Genomic DNA, 19,309 nt, shown 5'->3' with positions numbered 1-19,309 from the left:
CTGGAGTATAAAACATGGTTGATCAGAGTATCTTTATGGCTTCCACTGCATCATATTGAGGATATGTTGTCACAAATGGAGGTTTGTGAATCCTGCTGATTATGTCAATTCACTATGAGTGAGTGACTTTACACAGTTTGATTTAGTAAAAGTTAGAGTTTACTTATAGCGAATTGCAGAATTTGATTATAGTCTTTTTAATAGCACTCAATCATCAATGATTAATAAAGTGATTAGACAAATTAATTAAACAGTGACTTAGTTACAGATTCAAAGATGGCAAGGTTCACTCTATTACTACACAGAAGCACATAAAAGAGAATTAAATCACAACAAGTTAAGATGATTCATAAAAGCATTGCGTATATATGGAATAAAGGTAAAAGGGGGGGGGGGGCAAAAGGAGACCCTCCCGTTGAGTCACAAGGTTCAGACTTGGTCAACAGTTTATATGGATAAGAGTAATGTATGTATATGCATATATGTATATCTAGTACATAGGAAAAGTATATAAAGGAAATTTGGATTATATGAGAGAGAAAGAGAAATTGTAGGGAATACGGAAGCCCTCCCATTGAGTCACGAGGTTCGGAATGGACCCCCTTGCTTTTTCTGGTACAATTAAGGAGCGCTTAACTGACCAACTCTCTACGCAAAAGCTGCGGCCTGCGAATTCCTGAGATTGTAAAGCAGACGAAGTAAAGGGGAAAAACAGGACAGAAAAAAACCCAGGGGCAGGGGGAAGATGTACCACCACATATGTGTATGGTGCTTAAATAACTATTCCTGTTAGGGAATAAGCTTTTTAACACTACTTTTTGTATGTAAGAATTTTTTATTAAAGTATTGCTTGAGCTCTTTTGTTTGTTTTGGTTGGGTTTTTTTTTTTGTTTCCCCAGAGGCCTGGATTTTTCTAGACCATGGCATAACAGTTTTATTCAAGCAAAAAATCAAATCCTTTCCAACTTGCACATTCTCCATCCCACAATGAAAACTCTGGTGGATTTTGGTTATGCAGCATTCTCTACCTTTCTTATAGTGGATTTCTCAAATTTCAGGTAAAGTCTGTTTTGGTGAATTATTAACCCATATAGGTTTTTGAAGCTGATAAAGAAGAGTTTGTTCAATTCTGTTATTTATCATAAGGCTTTTTATATAATAAATTTCTTCAATATGTCATTTAATGTTCTTTGGATAGGTTACTTTGTGTTATGACACATTTAACTTTTCTTCTCTCTGTTACGTATAAATATTTCATTGGTGCTTAAAGTGCTGGTATTATCATCCCTTTTGATTTACGTTTTGCCTTTAATTCTGTAAAGGTCTCGTCATTATTTATTTAATCTTGATGCCGTGATCCCCATAGAAGTCTGGTTGAAGTAACATTTGAAAATTTGACTTCTAGTAGTATTACTATCTGTTGGGAATTATACGCTAGCCCTAAAGACCAGATTTCTTTTGAATTTTATTTTTATTCTTGGAACTTTTCATTTTCATAATTTTCAAAAAAATCATTTTCAGTATCTTTTTCCTCATCATTTTTTCTTGTATCTGCTCTTTATTTCTTGGGGTTTGGGGTATTTTTTTCCTCATTTAAGTCTACAGAAGTGATGCTTAGGTTCCAACTGTGCTTTTTGCTAAAAAAGAATGGGTTTGTAATACAGTATAGATTAGTGTTACTTTACTACTTTTTTTTTTAATAAAGTTGCCTGTAACTTTCTTTTCTAGATTGAAAGGGCCAATTGACTGTGCATCTTTAAAGGCTGATGTCTCTCTAAGCTGTTCTAAAGCAGAAGAGAAGATACTGAATACGTGGTATCAAAGAACTATCGGTCCCTTTACACAGAAGGAGTCACTGAATGGTGTAAACTTGGATCGGGCTGACTCTTTTTATAACTGCGTGGTTACGCTTATGTCTAATCAGGTAGAAGTCTTTCCATGATAAGCTTAATGTGAAATTTAGGTAATTTTAATGAGTCAGCACATTATATGATATGGGGCCTGTTTAATTAATCATTGTTAGCCATCTGTTGCATATAATCCAGTAAGTATTCAAAGTGTTAAACAAGTTTAACTTCCCTCATTTAAAATACCTGGTCTTGCCTACTTCTTTTTTTTCTAGATTTTTAGATGCAGAAAACTTATTTATTCTACCAACTAGAATGTCATTAGCTTAAAGAAGGAAGTATCTCAGTGTTCTCAGGACCCTTCCTGTCACTGATCTTGGCACTACAATTACACGTCATTTATTAGCAAAATGAACAAAACCTGATCTCTCTCCCTGGAAAGCAAACATACCTACACAGACAGACTGAAAGGCCAACTCTGCCAACGTGTATGCAAATGGCTATAGTTCTGCAAAATTTCCAAACGCTTTTTTTTTTTTTTCTGTGGAAAATGATGCCACAATGCTTTGCAAGTTATTTTTTTTTCTCCCTGATTATTTGTCAGGATGGAAGTTATATGAAGTGTTTCTCAGTTAATTTTTTGTTTTGTTTTGTTTTAGGAATGTCCAAGGGTTGTCTTTCCTAATAATAATACAACAAGAACATTCAAATAAAATCACTGATTTCAGACTGAGACAATTGTTTTTCAAAGTTCTTAGTTTACTGAAAATTAAAAATCCTTTAGCTTCCAGTTAACTTCAAGCACCTGTTGTTTACATTGTTCTATTTAAGGATATAATAATCAATGGGAATATGTATGTTCAGCAGTTTGAGAAGTCAGTCATTTTTAGGATTAAACCTTTATTTACTTGCAGAAAAATAATGGAATGATAGTCTAATCAAGTCATTGTCCTATTAAAAAAAAAGTCAGAGGAAAATGCATTCCAGATATTTAATTTATACTTAAAGCACGTATTAGCAATAGACTTGCTTTTGTAGCAAAAATAAATGCATGGGTTTTACTGAAGTGTTTGTTTACTTGCTCATTAATTTACACCCTTTAAGGGTTGGGACTAATGCCTGCCCATGGCCCCAGTGCAAGCTCGGGTACGGGGTGCTACTGCTGTGTGCGCTGCGTACCTAAAGTACTGCCGTGGCTTCCATAGGGCCGTCGGGCTGGGCACCTCGTTTGGTTGGGAGACACACCAAAGAAAGGAGCTTCAGCCGGTGTTTATGGTGTATGCCTCAGCGTTTGCTGCTGCGTGTCTGACGGTATGACAGTGTGGGTTTAGTGGGGGCAGCAAGCGGGGGTGATGCCGAAAGGAAGCTGGGGGTAAAACTGAAGCAGGATATGCTTGTATGTACTGGAAACGAGCATATCTCATTTCAGGTCCGATGAGTTTATCTGCTTGAACAGTAAAATGTTGCTCTGCGTATGTTAGTAATCTGCTGGCCGTCAGCCTGCTAAGACTTTGAATTTTAACCTTTCTCTTAATGCTGTCTTTTGTATGCTGAGTGCTTACTGTTAGGGAGACCATACGGATGTAAGGTACTGCCCTAAGATATGAACAGCTTGAATCTTTTGTACCAAACAGCTGAAAACCCTGCCGCATGCGTGCTGTTTTCAGTTGGGTATGCCATAAATGCTTTAAAAATCTAAGAATATCCCTGATCCGGCAATGAGAGCCAGCTTAGAGGTTCAACACAGAGCAAAGGCCAAATTCACAACCCTCCCCTGTGGGAAAGTGAATGGACTTCTCCTTCATGGAAACTTTTTAAAGGCATAGAGGTTGTTGCTCCTAGTATAGGATTTATTCTGTGATCAGAGAAACAGGTTTCAATGTAAGTAACCAGTTCTGTGAAATACATGCACGTTCATTAACAGTGGCTGTGCCTGCTAGAAAATGTGGTGGTTCTCGGGTTCTGCCTGGCTAACTGCTTGGGTCAAAAACCAGGTTTGGAGCAGACAACTGTGGGATTGAAATGTGATGATGGCAATCTGTATCAAACTGGTATGCCCACTTTAGTAATGCTCGTAACCTCCCACTTTTGCAAATACTACTGTTGCCATTCTTTCCTGATACCGGAGCTAGGAGTGAGCTCTGCCGTATATACCTAGAGCAAATACATTGCCAGCGTTCTTGTTTTGAAGAAATGACTAGGAGAATGTGGTAAGAAACCTTACGGTATGTATAATGGTGTTGCCAATGACAACATGTATTTTGTCGTACAACCCAATAATTTTGCACATTGGTCATATCTAATCCTTCATCAGGCCACGTGATATTTTCAATTTTGTATAAAATGTGTCACTTCTGGGAAAAACAAGAGATGCTTATGACCGAGATACACAAAGTATAGTAGGAACATGATGCAGTACTTGGTTGTAGTTGCTTCAACGTCCAGGCATGTATAATGACTCTTTTATGAAAATGAACTGAAAATACTAGACTGTAGTTACTTAGCTGTTTAAATGATGCAATAATGCAGTGCAGTGCAAAATTGTGGAAACAGTTTTTGTCACATTTGCAGCAGCCTTTGAAAGGGATAACCTCTGATAGTTTTAGTTATCTGCTGAGACATATATTTCAAAGAAAGTGACTCCTTGTCTTGCATAATTGAAAACAGACCCTGAGTAAGCTTGTTAGGCTTCCTGTGTAAAACACTGATAGCACCCCCATGCCAAGATAAGAACTCAAGGAACCGGTTTCATGGCATTCCAAGGCCAAAAAGATTGATGAGCTAATTAAATGGCCATAAATGGACAAAGGAAGCCCAAAAGTTCAACTAGCGGACAAGTGAAGAAGACTATTGGAGACCACCAGAGGACCCCCGAAAACCACCAAAGAGGGCGATTATGCATGCGGATTGGACATTTGCATACGATAATGACCTCATGTTTATGTATATGAATTTTTAGAAATCCTATGAATATGTATAACTTGATAGTATAAAATCTCTGGAAGTTTGCCAGTCGTTGGAGCACTCCTGGTGGAACGATCCCCAGTGCTGCCCAGCGCTGTAATAAAGGATGCCTGCTTCATAGTAACTTTGTTGCTATTGAGTTTTATTTCGGGAACTTTCTGAAGACTCCGTTTCCTCTTATGGAGAGGTTCGGACTTTGAAGAATAGTATCTGCGAATTTTTGTATCACCTTCAGGAAGGATTTAATCCTTGCCAAGAACTCCAGTCAGGAATCTGAAAAAAAAAAACCCCAAAAAACCCTGTTGCTTCTATTTTAACAATGAGCTTATACATTTTACCTATTCTGAGGCAGTCTTGTTACTTTGATTCACTGTATTTGGGAATATTTGTGATGCGAATTAAAACCAGGAAAGTCTAAAGACTGCAAATGTCAAAGTAGGTGAAAACATTTCTAGGCATTGTCAAGTATATTATGCATATACGTATAAATTAAATGTTCAAAATTATTCAAATGAAATGGTAAACAGTATATTAATAGAACTCAAAAACATGCATCCGGAATTGTATTTGTTGCAATAGTCTCATTTAAGCCCGTGGGAACTGCTTGGTAACCAACTTTGTACAGATGCCTGAATCAGAGGGGTCAGCCCAAACCTCTGTGTAAATGAATATTAACTAAGGTAACAGTGATACCACTGGGCATTGTCGAGGGCCCAAATTTAACACTCACATTTTTATTTAGGAAATGAGAATTGAGGTATTATTAACATATTTTGATTTTTCAGTAGAGGCAGATTGTCCAGTGTGAAGGAGAAGGAGATGGGGTGGGGTGGGGGGGTTGTGCTTTTAAATGTTGAGAAGAATAAGTATGTCAAAGCTGTTGGGCTTTTTTTGTTTGTTTGTTTGGTTTTTGGCTAGGTTTGAGGTCGTCTGCTGTGGCAGTGTGTAGGAGAGACCTGAAGATCATCTTACACCTCAGCTTGCCACAAACTGCAAACTGACAGTCAGGTAAAACCAAAACAGTCCCGCTAGCTTGTTCCACCCTCGCCGACCTCCGAAGGTCAAAAGTCCGAAGAGGGCAGAAGGGTGCGTGAATGAGTTTCTGTGTATGAAAAACTTGCTTTCTACCCCAGTTTTTCTTTGCTGAAGTAAGAGGTGTGCGCGGGTCCGTGCTCGGTACAGCAGCAGATAGGCCCTGTGAATAAGGGAGAGAATGTGTTTCCTTTGAGAGGCAGGCGGCAGAAGCGGTAGCTGTTGTGGCAGAGGCAGTACGTAAAGGTCGGTTGTTTCACCGTAAGTGCACAAGTAACAGGTTTTAAAACGGTGCCTGGGGAGATGGGGCACGTTTACTGCATGAGTAGGCGGGTGAGGTGGAATAGTATGAGGTTTGCTGAGAGGCCAGGCCGTTGGGATGAAGGCGGGAACGGGAGCCGGTTGATCGCAGCGTGGAATAAGTAGGCCGTGAGGGAGCAGTAGGAGGGCAGAGTGGGAACAGCAGCGGGAAGTGTTTTGTGAAGCGGCGCAGGCAACAGCCGGTTCATCGTGTGCAGCTGTGCAAGGTGGGACGGGCATTGAGCTTGGGGTGGCAGCTAGAGAGGAGGTACGCTCTTGTTTTATAAGTCAGGAATGGGGTGGGGTGGCACTGAGAGCCTGAGAATAGGCGGCGAAGGGGACGGGGACGGCAATAGGCAGGGAGAGGATGGCAGCGTGTCGCCTGCTGTTTAAAGCGGCGAGCGATCCAGAAGGTGACGGGGAGGTACGTAGCAGGTAGCGAATGGTTTGGGGGTGGCAGCGGCGAACCAAAGGTCACCGTGGTTCAGTTCACCTCTTCCAATAAAGTCGCAGTTTGCCAGGCGAAGGCGAGCTACAGCAAGCGAGGCGGCGATGCTGGCGCTACGGCGAAGCGATGTTTGTCCTAAGGCAAAGCTCTGTTCATCCCACGCCGGGCTGCCGTTCCCCGGGAGCTGCATGCAGGTTGCTGCTGGAGGGCAGCTACGCCGAGTGCCGGCGGCCGGTTCCCTTGGCGGAACCGGGGAGCCGGGATCAGCTGGGATCAGGCTGCGGCACCTGCAGCTGGCCAGCTGTCAGGGGAGGGGTGCGGCAGGCTCCTGGCAGGGGTTGCTGTTGCCCGGGGTGGGTTTCAGCTCGACGCCCCCGGGCGAGGTGAGAGCCGCAGAAGCGCCGAGGCGAGGGGCCGTGGATCCCAGCGGGACCCGGCCTGGAGGCCGAGGCGCGGAAGAGAACGGCCCGCCCTTGGGCCACTGAAAGCGGAGGCTGGCGGCTGAGCGTCCCGGCGGGCCGGGGGCGGCTGATGCTCGCCGGTGCCGCTTCCCCAAGCCGCAGCCGTGCAGGGCCTCCGCCAGGCCCGGCCAGGGGCTCCTCTCCCCGGGGCGTGCCCGGTCTCGCCGCCGCTGCGGGCCCTGGCCGACACCGCGCGGGGCGGGGTTCGCGAGCGGGGCCGGGCCGGGCCGCCCCGAGGCGGGGGCCTGGCGGGGGCGGTGTGCCGCCCCGGGCGCGCCCCCCCCCCCTCCGCCGGGCCCGCAGCTGGCGGCGGCAGTGCCGGCCGGCGCGGGGTGCCTGTTGCGGGGGAAGATGGCGCCTGCGGCCGCGCTGGGCAGCGCAGAAGGGAACCGAGCGTGAGCGGCGGGGACCTCGGGGGCGAAGCCTCCCTCCGCCGCCCCCGGATTTCTGTTCCCCAGAGGCCCCCCTCTGCGCCGCTCCAGCGGGAGGAGCCGCGTCTTCAGCGCCGCCGCTGCCCAGAGGTAGGGGAAGCCACCGCCGGGGTCTCCCGGGCCCTCCCGCCGCTGCCCGCCCCACCGAGGGCGGCCCGGGCCCCTTCCCGGCCTTCAGGGACCCTCCTTCCCCGGCCCCGCCGGCCGAGGCGGGGGCGGCGGGCCGGGTGCCCGCGGGCGCCGGGGTGGGGGAGGCAGGCTGTGGCGGGGCGGCAGGCATGGCCGGGCCGGGCCGTGCCGGGCGGGCGCCGTGAAAGCCTTGCGCGCCCGCGGGGCGAGGGATGGCGGGGCGGCCCCTGAGGGACGGCCCCGGCCCTGGCCCCGGCCCCGAGCCGGGCGCGGCGGGCGGTGGCAGGTCTGGAACTCCAAGCCCGCCTGCCCCGTTCGTTGGTGAGCTCGGCCCAGGAGCTTTCGCTGCCAGCAGAGGGATGCTCACAGTGTCAGGCAGGCGAGCTGAAGGAGGCCAGCTGAGTTCCTGGCCCGAACAGGGCTCTTTGGCGAGCAGCGGTGTTGAGGGACAAAAACAGTACCTGTGAGCAGAACGAGCACCGCTCGGGAGTGGCACTGCAGCTCGGACCGCTTTGGTAAACACCTCAGTGTCACTGGAAAAGGTAAAGTTCTTGGGGTTTTTTGTCGTTCGGGGTTTTTTTCCCTCCTTTAGAAGACGACGAGGGGAAGCATAGAGCTGTCACTGGATAAAGGGGCAGAAGTGCTGAAGCCTGGCTTCCCGTTGACTTCTTTGCTGTGTATCCTCGTCCCTAAGATCACAGCCCAGCTCTTTCACCACCATTGCCCCCGTGCACACTGGGATCCCCTCAGCATACCACCGTGCACCAACACCCTTTCTGTCTTTTGCCTTCCAACACCTAGGCAATGTGTTTAATTTCTGCTGTGTGTCCTAGAAACTTTCCCACTGTCACTCAGCTCCTTTCACGTGCCTTAATTATACCCCACAGGTGCTTTGGATCTACCTGTGTGGTGATTTGCCTTTCAGCAAGCAAAGCTGAGTAGGTAACTGTTGAGCTCACACTGAAGGCACTGGATCTTTTTTGTTTATCTAGCTGCCAGTTTGGGGGAAATTTGTAGAAATGTAATGTGTTTGTGATTTCTGTCTTTCTGACAAATGAGGTTGGCATTTGGTCAAAAGCTGTGTCTCTTGACCAAAAGGCACAATCTCATGAATGTAATCTGCTCAGAAGATGCCACGAGTGTTAGCTAAGTTCGGAATAAATATACAGATAATAACAAAAAGGCAATTGTAAGGGGTAGTTCAACTCTCTTAATTTAGATTAAAATTATTAATATTTGCTAATATAGTTTAAAGACTACTTGTAGCTCATCACCTTTTTATCATGCTAAAAATTTGTGTGATGAGTCCAAACACTTTGATATAAAAAAGTAGGATTAGATTTTTGCTACTAAGAAATACTTAACTTGCTACTTTTCTGTATAATGTACCACATGATTTTCTTGATAAATACCTTCACAATAAGAAAATCACTCTTCATTAATAATTTTTTTCTTACCTTTGGAAAAATGAATCATTACAGAAGCCACAAATATCTATGTATAAGGAGTGTTGGCACTTGGGATAGAGCAGTCCTGTCCGCTTTGAGAGCTCTGGCGAATCTCTAGTTTTTAACGTGACCACCGTTTAACTCTTAAGTATTAGTGATACAAGTTTTTCTAGTTCAAGGCAATTCTGCTGGATATATTAAAAATATTTCATAGTGGCCACCTGGTCTGGTATCAGTAAATGTGATTGGGAGAGCATTGAGCTGAGCTTGCTCTGCTTTTGGGAGCCTATTTTTCTACAGGTGTAGTGATGCCATGATCTTTTAGCCAAATGGTTTAAACTGTCTTAATGCCTGTAAAGTGCAGTTACATCATCCACATAATGGACTGATATGATGAGAAGCCAGTGTATGTCTCATGAATGTTAATTCGTGAGACAGAAGCTGAGTTTAGATTCAGTAGGGTGAAGTTAAACTGGTCAAGTAACTCCAGCTGATGCGCATGTTGGCAGTCTTAAAATGTTTGTCAAGCGTGTACTTTCATCAGAATCCTTTTGATAGTCATCCTAAAGCTTGGTTTAAGGGAGCATATTGGGGATATATTGGGGAGCATATTCTCTGGTGGCTAGTGTTGTTAAAATGGGAAGTTTCTGACATAATCGATTAGTATTAATCTAAATTCAGCATATGTGAAAACTATACCCTTCAACAGTATTTAAAACAAAATGGTTGTGATCTGTTGTGTGTGTGCACGTGCTTGTAACATTTGGATCCTTCTGTGCAGAAAGACTAAATTGGGTTATAGTAAAAGTTTTTAAGAAGAGAGTAGTATGAGCCAAGAAACCTATCCATTATGCATACATGCATATGAGAGCACCAACACACCTGGTTGAGTTAGAGGTTTCTCAAAAAGAAAATGGAACAAAACACTCTCTCCTAGTACTGTACTCTAGAAAGATAGCTAAAGACTACTCAGCAGGCTTCTAGCATACTTACAGAGTGACGTATAAACCATACTGAGCTGAGACACACTCCCTGCTGAGTTTTAGTATGTTTGGTTATAACTAGTTCTGATAATGCTTCTAGAATAACCATAATGAGCTCGGAGACAACTGATGTGTCATAGAAGTGCCACTGTTGTTATGAACCGATGCAGATCTCTAAATGTGCAGGGGGAGTGGGGTGTGTTAATGTATTTTGGTGATTCCTCACACGTTATTTTTTGATGGGTTTAAAATTCGAAGGGTAGTAGCTTATACCTGATTTTTGTGCGTGTGTCTCTTATTGCTATTTAGTCAGAATTAAAAGGATGGTCACAAAAAGCAATTCAGTGCGGTCTCTGTGTAAAAGCAGCTTGATCACAGAATGGCAGACTAGTTGAGGTTGGAAGGGGCCTCTGGAGGTCACCTGGTCCCCCCCCTCCGCCTTGCTCAGCAGGACCACCTAGAGCCGGTTGCCCAGGACACCCTCTGATGCTGCTTGTTGGGTTTTGTGTATTATTTATTTGTTTTCATCCTTAAGAGGAACACTGAAGGTACTCCTCTGGATGTGGTGCATTTACCCTCTACCATTTGTCACTGCTTATCTTCACTTGCCAACTTTTTCTTTTTGCTTCTTTGAAGGAGGCCTTTTAAAGCCATCCCATCTAAATGTTACCTTCTCCCCTTTTAATTGCAGAGTGCCTATAATGTAATTATCTTTCTCAAGTTAGGGGGAAAGACCCTAGTATGTGTTTGGAGCTTACTGGTATGGTTCTTCTATGTTGTTCACGTAAACAGTAATGTATTGTACTGTTTGGAAGAAATCCTTGCTGCAAGATTGCTGCCTGCATGAGCCGGTGTGATGAGAGATCCCATTATTTTCAGATTAATCTATGTTGCTTCAGTCACCTGGGGAATGTTGCTTCATTTCTGACACACCCCACCCCCCCCACCCCCACCCAATATATAGTTGTGCTATTCTGTTCATGTCTCACATTTGTAAATTCCAACTGTCCTGTCCAGTCTTTTCCATTGATCTTGGAATTGAAGCTGAGCCATGTGTCTTAGTTGGTCTCCTAAAGAAATGTAACTTACCTGGTTGTACTGTCTGAGAATCTTAGTAACCTATGAAACTCTTGGCCAATTTCAAACCAAGTTGAGACATAGTTGTTTCAAGTTGCTGTATATTTCATGAAAACGGGTGGCCCGTTTAGAGGCAAAGGACCTTAAATCTCTTCAACAGGGAAGACTGAAGTATGAGCTCAACTGTTATTAAACATCAGAGAACTGGGGACAGGGGGGGAAGGTCTTACAACTGTTCTAGTGAAAGCAAGAAGCTCATATTAGTGTTTACCTTTTACCTGATATCAGAAATCCCATCAGAAAGCAAAATGCTGAAGAGTCAGGCTTTGTGCTTGCTCTTCAGTTTGTTGCTTCTTTTGAGGTGCTACGAGTTAGTAAAGTAATTCTTCCCTTGTCTGCTTTTATGCAACAATTAGCAACAGCCAGGAAAACTATTTGGTGGTAATTTTTCTTTCTGGTGGGCATGTGCTGTGTTCAGGAATAAGGGACTTGCAATACGAAGCTCCAAAGCAGTTTGCATTTTCTCTCTGTCTTCAGTGACATTGAGGGGAGTGTGCTGTTGTGGATACTGGTGAGCAAGTGATTGGATTGTCAGCTTTGTTCTCTTGCTGCTGCTCTTACTTTCAGGAATGTGAATTTTGTCCTAAGGCCTTAATTTTCATGAACGCTCCCGGCATTAACTCTGTTGTGCACAGAACCTGTCAGCAGGCTTCAGCAGTGTGGGAGCGGTGCTAATTCCATAAGGTGTGGCTACAAACACCCACTCGCCATTTTGGTTTTGCACAGACGAAGAGTATCTCCAGTTTTGTTTTCCAGGATGCGTGCTGATGAATTAAGGAGAGGAGGTGATTATCTGTTGGTGGAGTCTAATCAAATACATTCCAGTTAAAATGGCAGCAGTCAGGATGTGGGAGTAACATGATAACTGCTTGCAATTGTTATACTAAATTCAGAGTTAAATGCACAAATACTGGAGTGAATGTTGCAGTGTAATTTAAGGTGGGATAAAGTGCAACAAAAATGGCTGAACCAGTTGTAGTTGCTGATTGATGCCAAAAAGGGATGGTGTTACTCGTCTTCCCTGTTCCTGGTTGCGCGTGATGCCCTGCCCTCTGCAGCAGCTTGGTTCTCGTGCTGTGTCGAGTCAGAAGTCAGCTCGCTGCTACGCAGAAAGCTCTCTGAGGTGTTCTGCGTGCTGGGGAGTGGTGGTGTTTGTCTTGTTCTCCCCAGTTCCAGCTTAGTTTTCTGTCAGGTTTAGGAGTGGAATTGGCTTTCTAGAGCAGTGCAGGGAGCCCCAGAAATGGCTCAAAGTCGGCAGCAGGAGCTCAGACCCCCGAATGAGGACAGAGAGGGAGAATGGAGTGCGCCGTTGCCCTTTGACTAGTGAGAAATTGTTAGCTTTGCTCAAGCTTCCTTGTGCAACTTCGAAAATGAAATGAGACTATTTTGGGGGGAGAAATATTTAATGATTGTGTTTTAGGTTGTTTCTTAAGTTGATTTTTCAGCTGATGAAAAAGCAAAAAGGATGGTGAAGGCTCTACATCTTCATGAAAGGAAACTCAGTCAGCATTTATCTGATCAGGAAGGGCTTGTGATATGTTACTAGAAATAAGAATTTATTTTTATTTTTATTTATTTATTTTTTCTTCCCCCCAGGTGATTCATGGCAGGGGACATGGAAGGGTTTAGCTCCTCCACCCATGACGCCAGTGTCTCTGCTGGATTGAGAGCGCTGTATGAGGAGGGATTGCTTCTTGATGTCACACTTGTCATTGAAGACCGCCAATTTCAGGCCCATAAAGCACTGCTTGCCACCCAGAGTGATTACTTCAGGATTATGTTCACAGCTGACATGTGAGAACGAGATCAGGACAAAATCCATTTGAAAGGTCTGACAGCTACAGGCTTCAGTCATGTCCTCCAATTCATGTACTATGGAACTATTGAACTGAGTATGAACACTGTTCGTGAAATCCTTCAGGCTGCCATGTATGTCCAGCTTCTAGAGGTGGTAAAATTTTGCCACTCTTTTCTCTTAGCCAAAATCTGCGTAGAAAACTGTGCAGAAATTATGAGACTTCTGGACGATTTTGGTGTAAACATCGAAGGAGTCGAGGAAAAACTGGACTCCTTTCTGCTAGAGAATTTTGTGCCACTCCTGTCCAGAGCTGACTTCCTTTCCTATCTGAGCTTTGAGAAGCTCCTGTCTGTCTTGGATAATGATCGTCTGAGCAGGTTTCCCGAGATAGAGCTGTATGAAGCTGTCCAGGGCTGGCTGCGCCATGACAGAAGACGCTGGAGGCATACGGGCACCATCGTGCAGAACATCAGGTTTTGTTTGATGACACCATCCAGTGTTCTTGAGAAGGTTGGTGCATTTGAAAAGCACTAGACAGGATTCATCATTTAGCTAGGGCAGCATGCCATTAAATAGGGAAGATTCCCAAACCTATTAGGAGGAACAAAAAGGTACTCTTGAGTAGGTGCTGTACTTCATATTTTTACGTCTAAAGGCTATTGCTGACTTGGATAGATTTGCTAGCAGTATTTATTATGTGCTGAGCATCTCAATTGTGACATATAGATTGTTGGCTCCACTTTGAGAGATTAGCTTTGAGTTAGATTGCAGCTTAATTGTGATAATTTCTCTTGCCAGTTCCTAAAAAGGAACAGCAGAATACTTAATTTGAGGGCATTGTCCTTGCTGCACAGAGGCTATGTGCTCTTGTGTTTCTGTGGTTAGGCTGCAGAACAGTGAGTGAGTTGTAGCACTTGCAGAATAGCCCTTCAAAGCCCCGTGCTGGCACTGACCAGTTTTTGTCCTGGCCATGGGATGTAACTAAGTAATGACCCATGCTAGAAATAGGGAAAGTTAAGCACAGCAGCTTGTCCAATGCTATGGATACTGATGTTTGGTTGCAAAGTAATTTTGGTTGCTGCTGGTTTACACACATGTGTGACTTTTTCTGTTTGACTGAATTTTAATTTGGAATAAGTGCATTAACATTTTGGTAATGTTTGTTGATAGGCTTATAATTATGCTTAGAATACGACCAGAGTTAAGTAGGTGTGAAAATAATAAGGATCCTAGTTAGTAGGATTGATGGATCTTTAGTTTGATTCAGCTTAATTGGTAGTAAAGTATCACTTTTTTTGCAAGTTAAAGGAAGAATTTGCTCTCTGGAAGTCTGATACAGATGGCATCATTATTAATTGAAAAGGTGTAGCATAGCTTCTGTATTGCTAGTAGTTGAGTTTGAGTTGCATCACTTAATATTTAGAAGTGGCAGTTTTAGAAACTTCAGTAAGCACAAGTTTATAACCTTTGAAATAGTTCTCTGCTTACGTGGCTAGCGATGATAGTCACCTTATGAGCCATCCAGATTTTTGTGTGTTTTTTTACCAGTTCTACAGAAGGAACGAAGTGAATATCTACCGCATATAATACCATGTTAAGAGTTAGTTACCCAGTGTACAAGTAATAGATGTTTAGTTTGGGCACTTTAAAAGTAGCCTTTCCTTATGGTTTTGAAAGCTTTTTCCTAAAAGCCCAAGTAACAAAAATACAAATAGAGCAACAGCTGTAAATGGTTGTATTGGGGGGGAGGGGGGAAAGGGCAGCTATATGCTGAAGTCAAACTTGTGTTACAGAACATTTACCTTGCATTTCCTTACTCTTCCTGCAGCTTATTAATTTGCTTAATTATTTTCGGGGGGGGAGGAGATGATGAAGATAACATGGGATACGTCTGGTCTTCTGTGGGGATCACTTTTCACATTAGAAACGAATGGCTTACATTTTTGGTTTTACTTTTTCATAGAATATAGATGGAAAATTCTGAAAGTTGCATAGCTGCTGCAACTAGAAAAGCATGCATTGCAATACAGCAGAAAAATAGGCCATGATTAATAGCTGCATTAATTTGGAAAGCCAGCAGTTTTTACTGTGAGTTTTGCCGATTCAAAATGAAGAGAAAATGCATTCAAGCTCCAATTTACTATGGCTGGAGGGATGGTGGTGATTTTGGTGAAGTCTTGATGGTTTTGATATTGACTGCCCAGGGGGTGAGTATAGAGATGGATGTTTTTAATTGTTTTCCTAACCTCTTTTTTTATGGAATGACACATTTGATTTTGTTCATGCTGTTCCCTCTCTGTGCAGCTGAAAGTCTGACTGAACCACTGTAAACTGGTAGAAGATGCAATGAGATGGTTCTCATTAGAGTTCTTCAGGGAGCTCTTACACTAGCGCTGTGTCCTAGCAGAACCTCTTTAAGAAGGTTTTGTCTGCAAAACTGAAGAGGAAGAATTGGAAAGAATGTAGAAAATGACACGAGCAAAGCTTTAGCACTTGGATTAAATTCCTTTTCTATAATGAGACTGGGGTTGGTAAGGAAGTCCAACCTAAACTTCTTTGAGACCCTTCAGCAAGATAACAGAACAGTCTTTCTTTAAACTTGGAAAATGCTAGGAAGCATTTATATATATATATATATATTTTTAATCAATTCAGAGGTGATGATGTACTCTTAAGAATGTGCATTTGTTTTACTTCAAGGTTCATCGTGGTTGGTGTACGTTTCCATCTGTTTTGGATGTTTTGCAGAAACTTGTGAGCCTTCTTTCTAACGGAGTATGTTGGTAATGAGGGGCATGTTCCTTGCAGAGCTTCTCCATTTGAACTTAACAGGCAAATCAGTCTGCTGGTAAGCACTTAGATATTTGTTGATCAACTCCTTGTTGCTACTTATGGGCAATGGCAGAAGCGTGCTTTTGAACGCTGAGGGATTTCCTTCAGTGTATTTTGGGTGTTAGCAATTCCCACAAAAGGCTTGCTGAAGTCCATGTTCTTTCATCTGCTAAAACTCAAATAGATGCAGAACTTACAGTTGTATTTTACTACCTGAACACCTAAATTTTAATGCTTCTCTTTTTTGATTGTACACACAAGTAGTTAAAAGTATTGTAAAATTATTCAGAAGTGTAGGTGTTTGGAGGGTTTTCCTTACTACGGGCTGAATAGGACTTTCAGATAATTCTGGAAGATTTCAGGCGGGTGGTGTGTGAATGTGGAAGTGGGCAAACCGACCTCTATTGGCATCAAGCAAACGTGAGCAGTCTGTCCTTTCCTATAGGCATATCCTAACGTTAATCCTAGACCATCGTTTGAGCCCCAGGAGAGGTACTGCTCCTGTATGGCAGAGGTTGTGCTGGTGAAAGGTGGAAGGCTAGCAACACTGGTATTTTTCCTCAACAGCAAAGTCTAGGAAGCCTCCAACTACCTTTCTTAGCAGAGTGTAGGTAGCCTGTCACTCTCTTTTGTTTTGTGGATTATTTTTTTCTGAATATCGTAAGAATTGCTAGTGCTTATACATTTTCATGTTCATCTCTTCAAGATTGTGCTTGTAGATAGCTTGCTGACGAACTGAAAGAGCCTGAAAGAGTTGTTTATAACTGGTAGTCGCATTTGCTTTTTGATGTCTTTCTGGTTTAGGGTAAGAGCTTGAGGCTTTGCTTTGATGTCTGTGCCTTTGTCAAGATAAGCAGTAGTAACCTACTAATAGATTGCTTCCCCAGTCTTGAGATGATGTCTCTGGCATTAGAGATATTCCTTGTTTCCTTTTGTATGCTCTCATGGGGTGAGATTTAGGCTATGTGAAGGAGTAGAGTGGTGAGCATACATGAGGCTTATTTTAATTCCAGTGTCTGGCTGGCATTTCAATTTCTAGATCTCAAGACAGAATTGTAAATGTGGAGGGGGAAAGAAAAACCATTTTCCATCTCTGCCAGGCTTTGCTGGCATACTTCACGTTGTAAGCATGTTAATCCTCTTGTCTTCCATAAATCCGTAATTCAGAGTGCTGCATTAGACCAGACTGTACAGGAAGAGTGAAGCCTCTTTGAAGAGAATCACACGGTGACCCGAGGGCTGCCTGGAGCTAGATTTATTAACATGTTCAAGACAGGGGTGTGTTTTGGAAGTGTCTCGGGAACTTAAATTGCCTTAGATAGTAGGAAAGGTAAATTGTTACCGTCTTCCCCCTCTCTCCCCAACTCCAGTAAAACTGAGCAGGGATAGCTCTTCAAACTGAGATGGCACCAAGAAGGAGCACTGCACTGCTGTGGGGTAATTCAACGGTTGTAACTCTCACCTGGGAAGTGGAAGTTTAAACCTGCCTCTCCAATCTCCCAAATAAATGTGCACCCAAAGGATTTTAGGTTGAGCTGTTTTCCCCTTCTGTTAAAGGCATGCGTTAACACATGGAGACTCACAGAGGGGAAAACCATAAGGTAGCCATCATGAGGAGTGGTTAGTGCAATCAGGTGTGCTGAAGGAAGGGGTTTGGGTAGCTTCCCTTCCCACCCTGCCCCAGTTCAATAGCCCTGTGAGCAGAGCCTAGCATTTGGGAATACCTGCTTGGGCTTGGTTCTGAGAATTGAGCAGAAATGAGACTAGGGCAGACGCTGGTAAACACAAAATGGCTGTGTAGAATGTTTTTCAAAACCAGGAAAATAGTGCATTTTTAATGTAGGTGTTTCAGGGATTAAGCAGAAGGTGAACAGAGGCTTTTTTGGGGGAGAAGCAATAACCATTTTTAGATGTGGGGATTTCAGTTGTGCTGAATTCTGGCTTAAGTTCTGCATGTGAGTATTGTGCTGAAAACGTTAGTCACTGCTGTTAATCACTAAATTGTCTTCCGGATTTTGGATAACAGTACATTAGCTTAACCCTCCGGGCACAAATGCAATTGCTCTCAAGATTACCTGAATGAGACTAAGTAAAATAATCTTCTACTGACACATAGTCATTTAGGTTTTCTGGACTGTTTCTCTTGGTCAGAATTTTAATATCTTTGAAATGTATTCATAGGTAAAAACATCAGAGTTTTATCGATACTCCCGGCAGCTGCGACATGAGGTTGACCAAGCCATGAATTACTTTCATAACGTTCACCAACAGCCTTTGATGGAAATGAAATCGAACAAAATTCGTTCTGCCAATCCCCAGACTGCGGTATTTAGAGGAATGATAGGACACAGTACGGTGAACAGTAAAATTCTTCTTTTGCACAAACCAAGGGTCTGGTGGGAACTAGAGGGCCCTCAAGTACCTTTACGACCACACTGCCTTTCCGTTGTGAATAACTTTGTGTTCCTATTAGGTGGGGAAGAACTGGGGCCAGGTGGTGAATGTCATGTTTCACCCAAAGTGTTTAGATATGACCCAAGACAGAACACTTGGTTACGAATGACGGACATGTCTGTTCCACGTTCTGACTTTGCTGTTGGAGTTATTGGGAGGTATGTTTATGCAGTGGCTGGGAGAACCAGGGATGAAACGTTTTGCTCAACTGAACGGTATGATATTACTGAAGATAAATGGGAATGTGTGGATCCCTGTCCAGTCCATAAATATGGACATGAAGGGACTGTGCTTGGTAACAAGTTGTATATCACTGGTGGAGTTACATCAGATTCAGCTTCTAAGCAAGTGTATGTGTTTGATCCCAGTAAAGAAGGGACAGTAGAGCAGCGAACAAGGAGAACTCAAGTGGTCACTAACCTTTGGGAGAAGAAATGTGAAATGAATTATGCAAGATTCTTTCACAAAATGATTTCTTATAATGGAAAGCTTTATGTCTTTGGTGGTACCTGTGTGATCGTAAGGCCCTCCTTTGAATATCAAGGATGTCCTTCTACAGAGGTTTATGACCCAGATACTGATCAATGGACTGTATTGGCTTCTATGCCAATTGGTAGGAGTGATCATGGTGTAGCTGTTCTGGACAAACAGATAATGGTTCTTGGAGGCCTTTGTTACAATGGTCACTACAGTGATTCGATTCTCACCTTTGATCCAGAGGAAAACAAATGGAAAGAAGATGAATATCCGAGAATGCCGTGCAAGCTGCTGCATGGCTTCCAAGTCTGCAGCTTGCACTTTCCTGAATATGTTTTGGAGCATGTTAGACATTGCAGCTAAAACAGAATGGACAACTCGGTGGAACACAAAAAGCTATACCTAGTTTGTCAAAAGATACAACCCAGTTGAATTCCTTCAGAGACATTACCTTGTGTATAAGAACAGCTGCTAAATGCTTAAGAGAAGCAGGATGTACAGGGAGAGTACTTACCAAGTGTATTAGAAAAGCCAATAGTTGGTCTGATATTGTAAAAACTTTGTTTTT

At 43.4% G+C, this 19,309-nt stretch overlaps 1 protein-coding gene across 1 annotated transcript; it reads left to right on the top strand.

Moving 5' to 3' along the window:
- The first annotated feature begins 12,783 nt into the window (after positions 1-12,783).
- On the top strand, positions 12,784-19,104 carry LOC142592845 (kelch-like protein 15). The gene is given in 2 exon segments (XM_075725281.1): positions 12,784-13,488; positions 17,992-19,104. Coding segments are annotated over 2 exon segments (1,818 nt in total).
- Positions 19,105-19,309: the final 205 nt, after the last annotated feature.

The sequence above is a fragment of the Pelecanus crispus genome, chromosome 28 (genome assembly GCF_030463565.1).
Source record: "Pelecanus crispus isolate bPelCri1 chromosome 28, bPelCri1.pri, whole genome shotgun sequence".
NCBI lineage: Eukaryota > Metazoa > Chordata > Aves > Pelecaniformes > Pelecanidae > Pelecanus > Pelecanus crispus.
The sequence above is the reverse complement of the archived record's forward strand: the minus strand, read 5'-3'. Positions and strand labels throughout refer to the sequence as shown.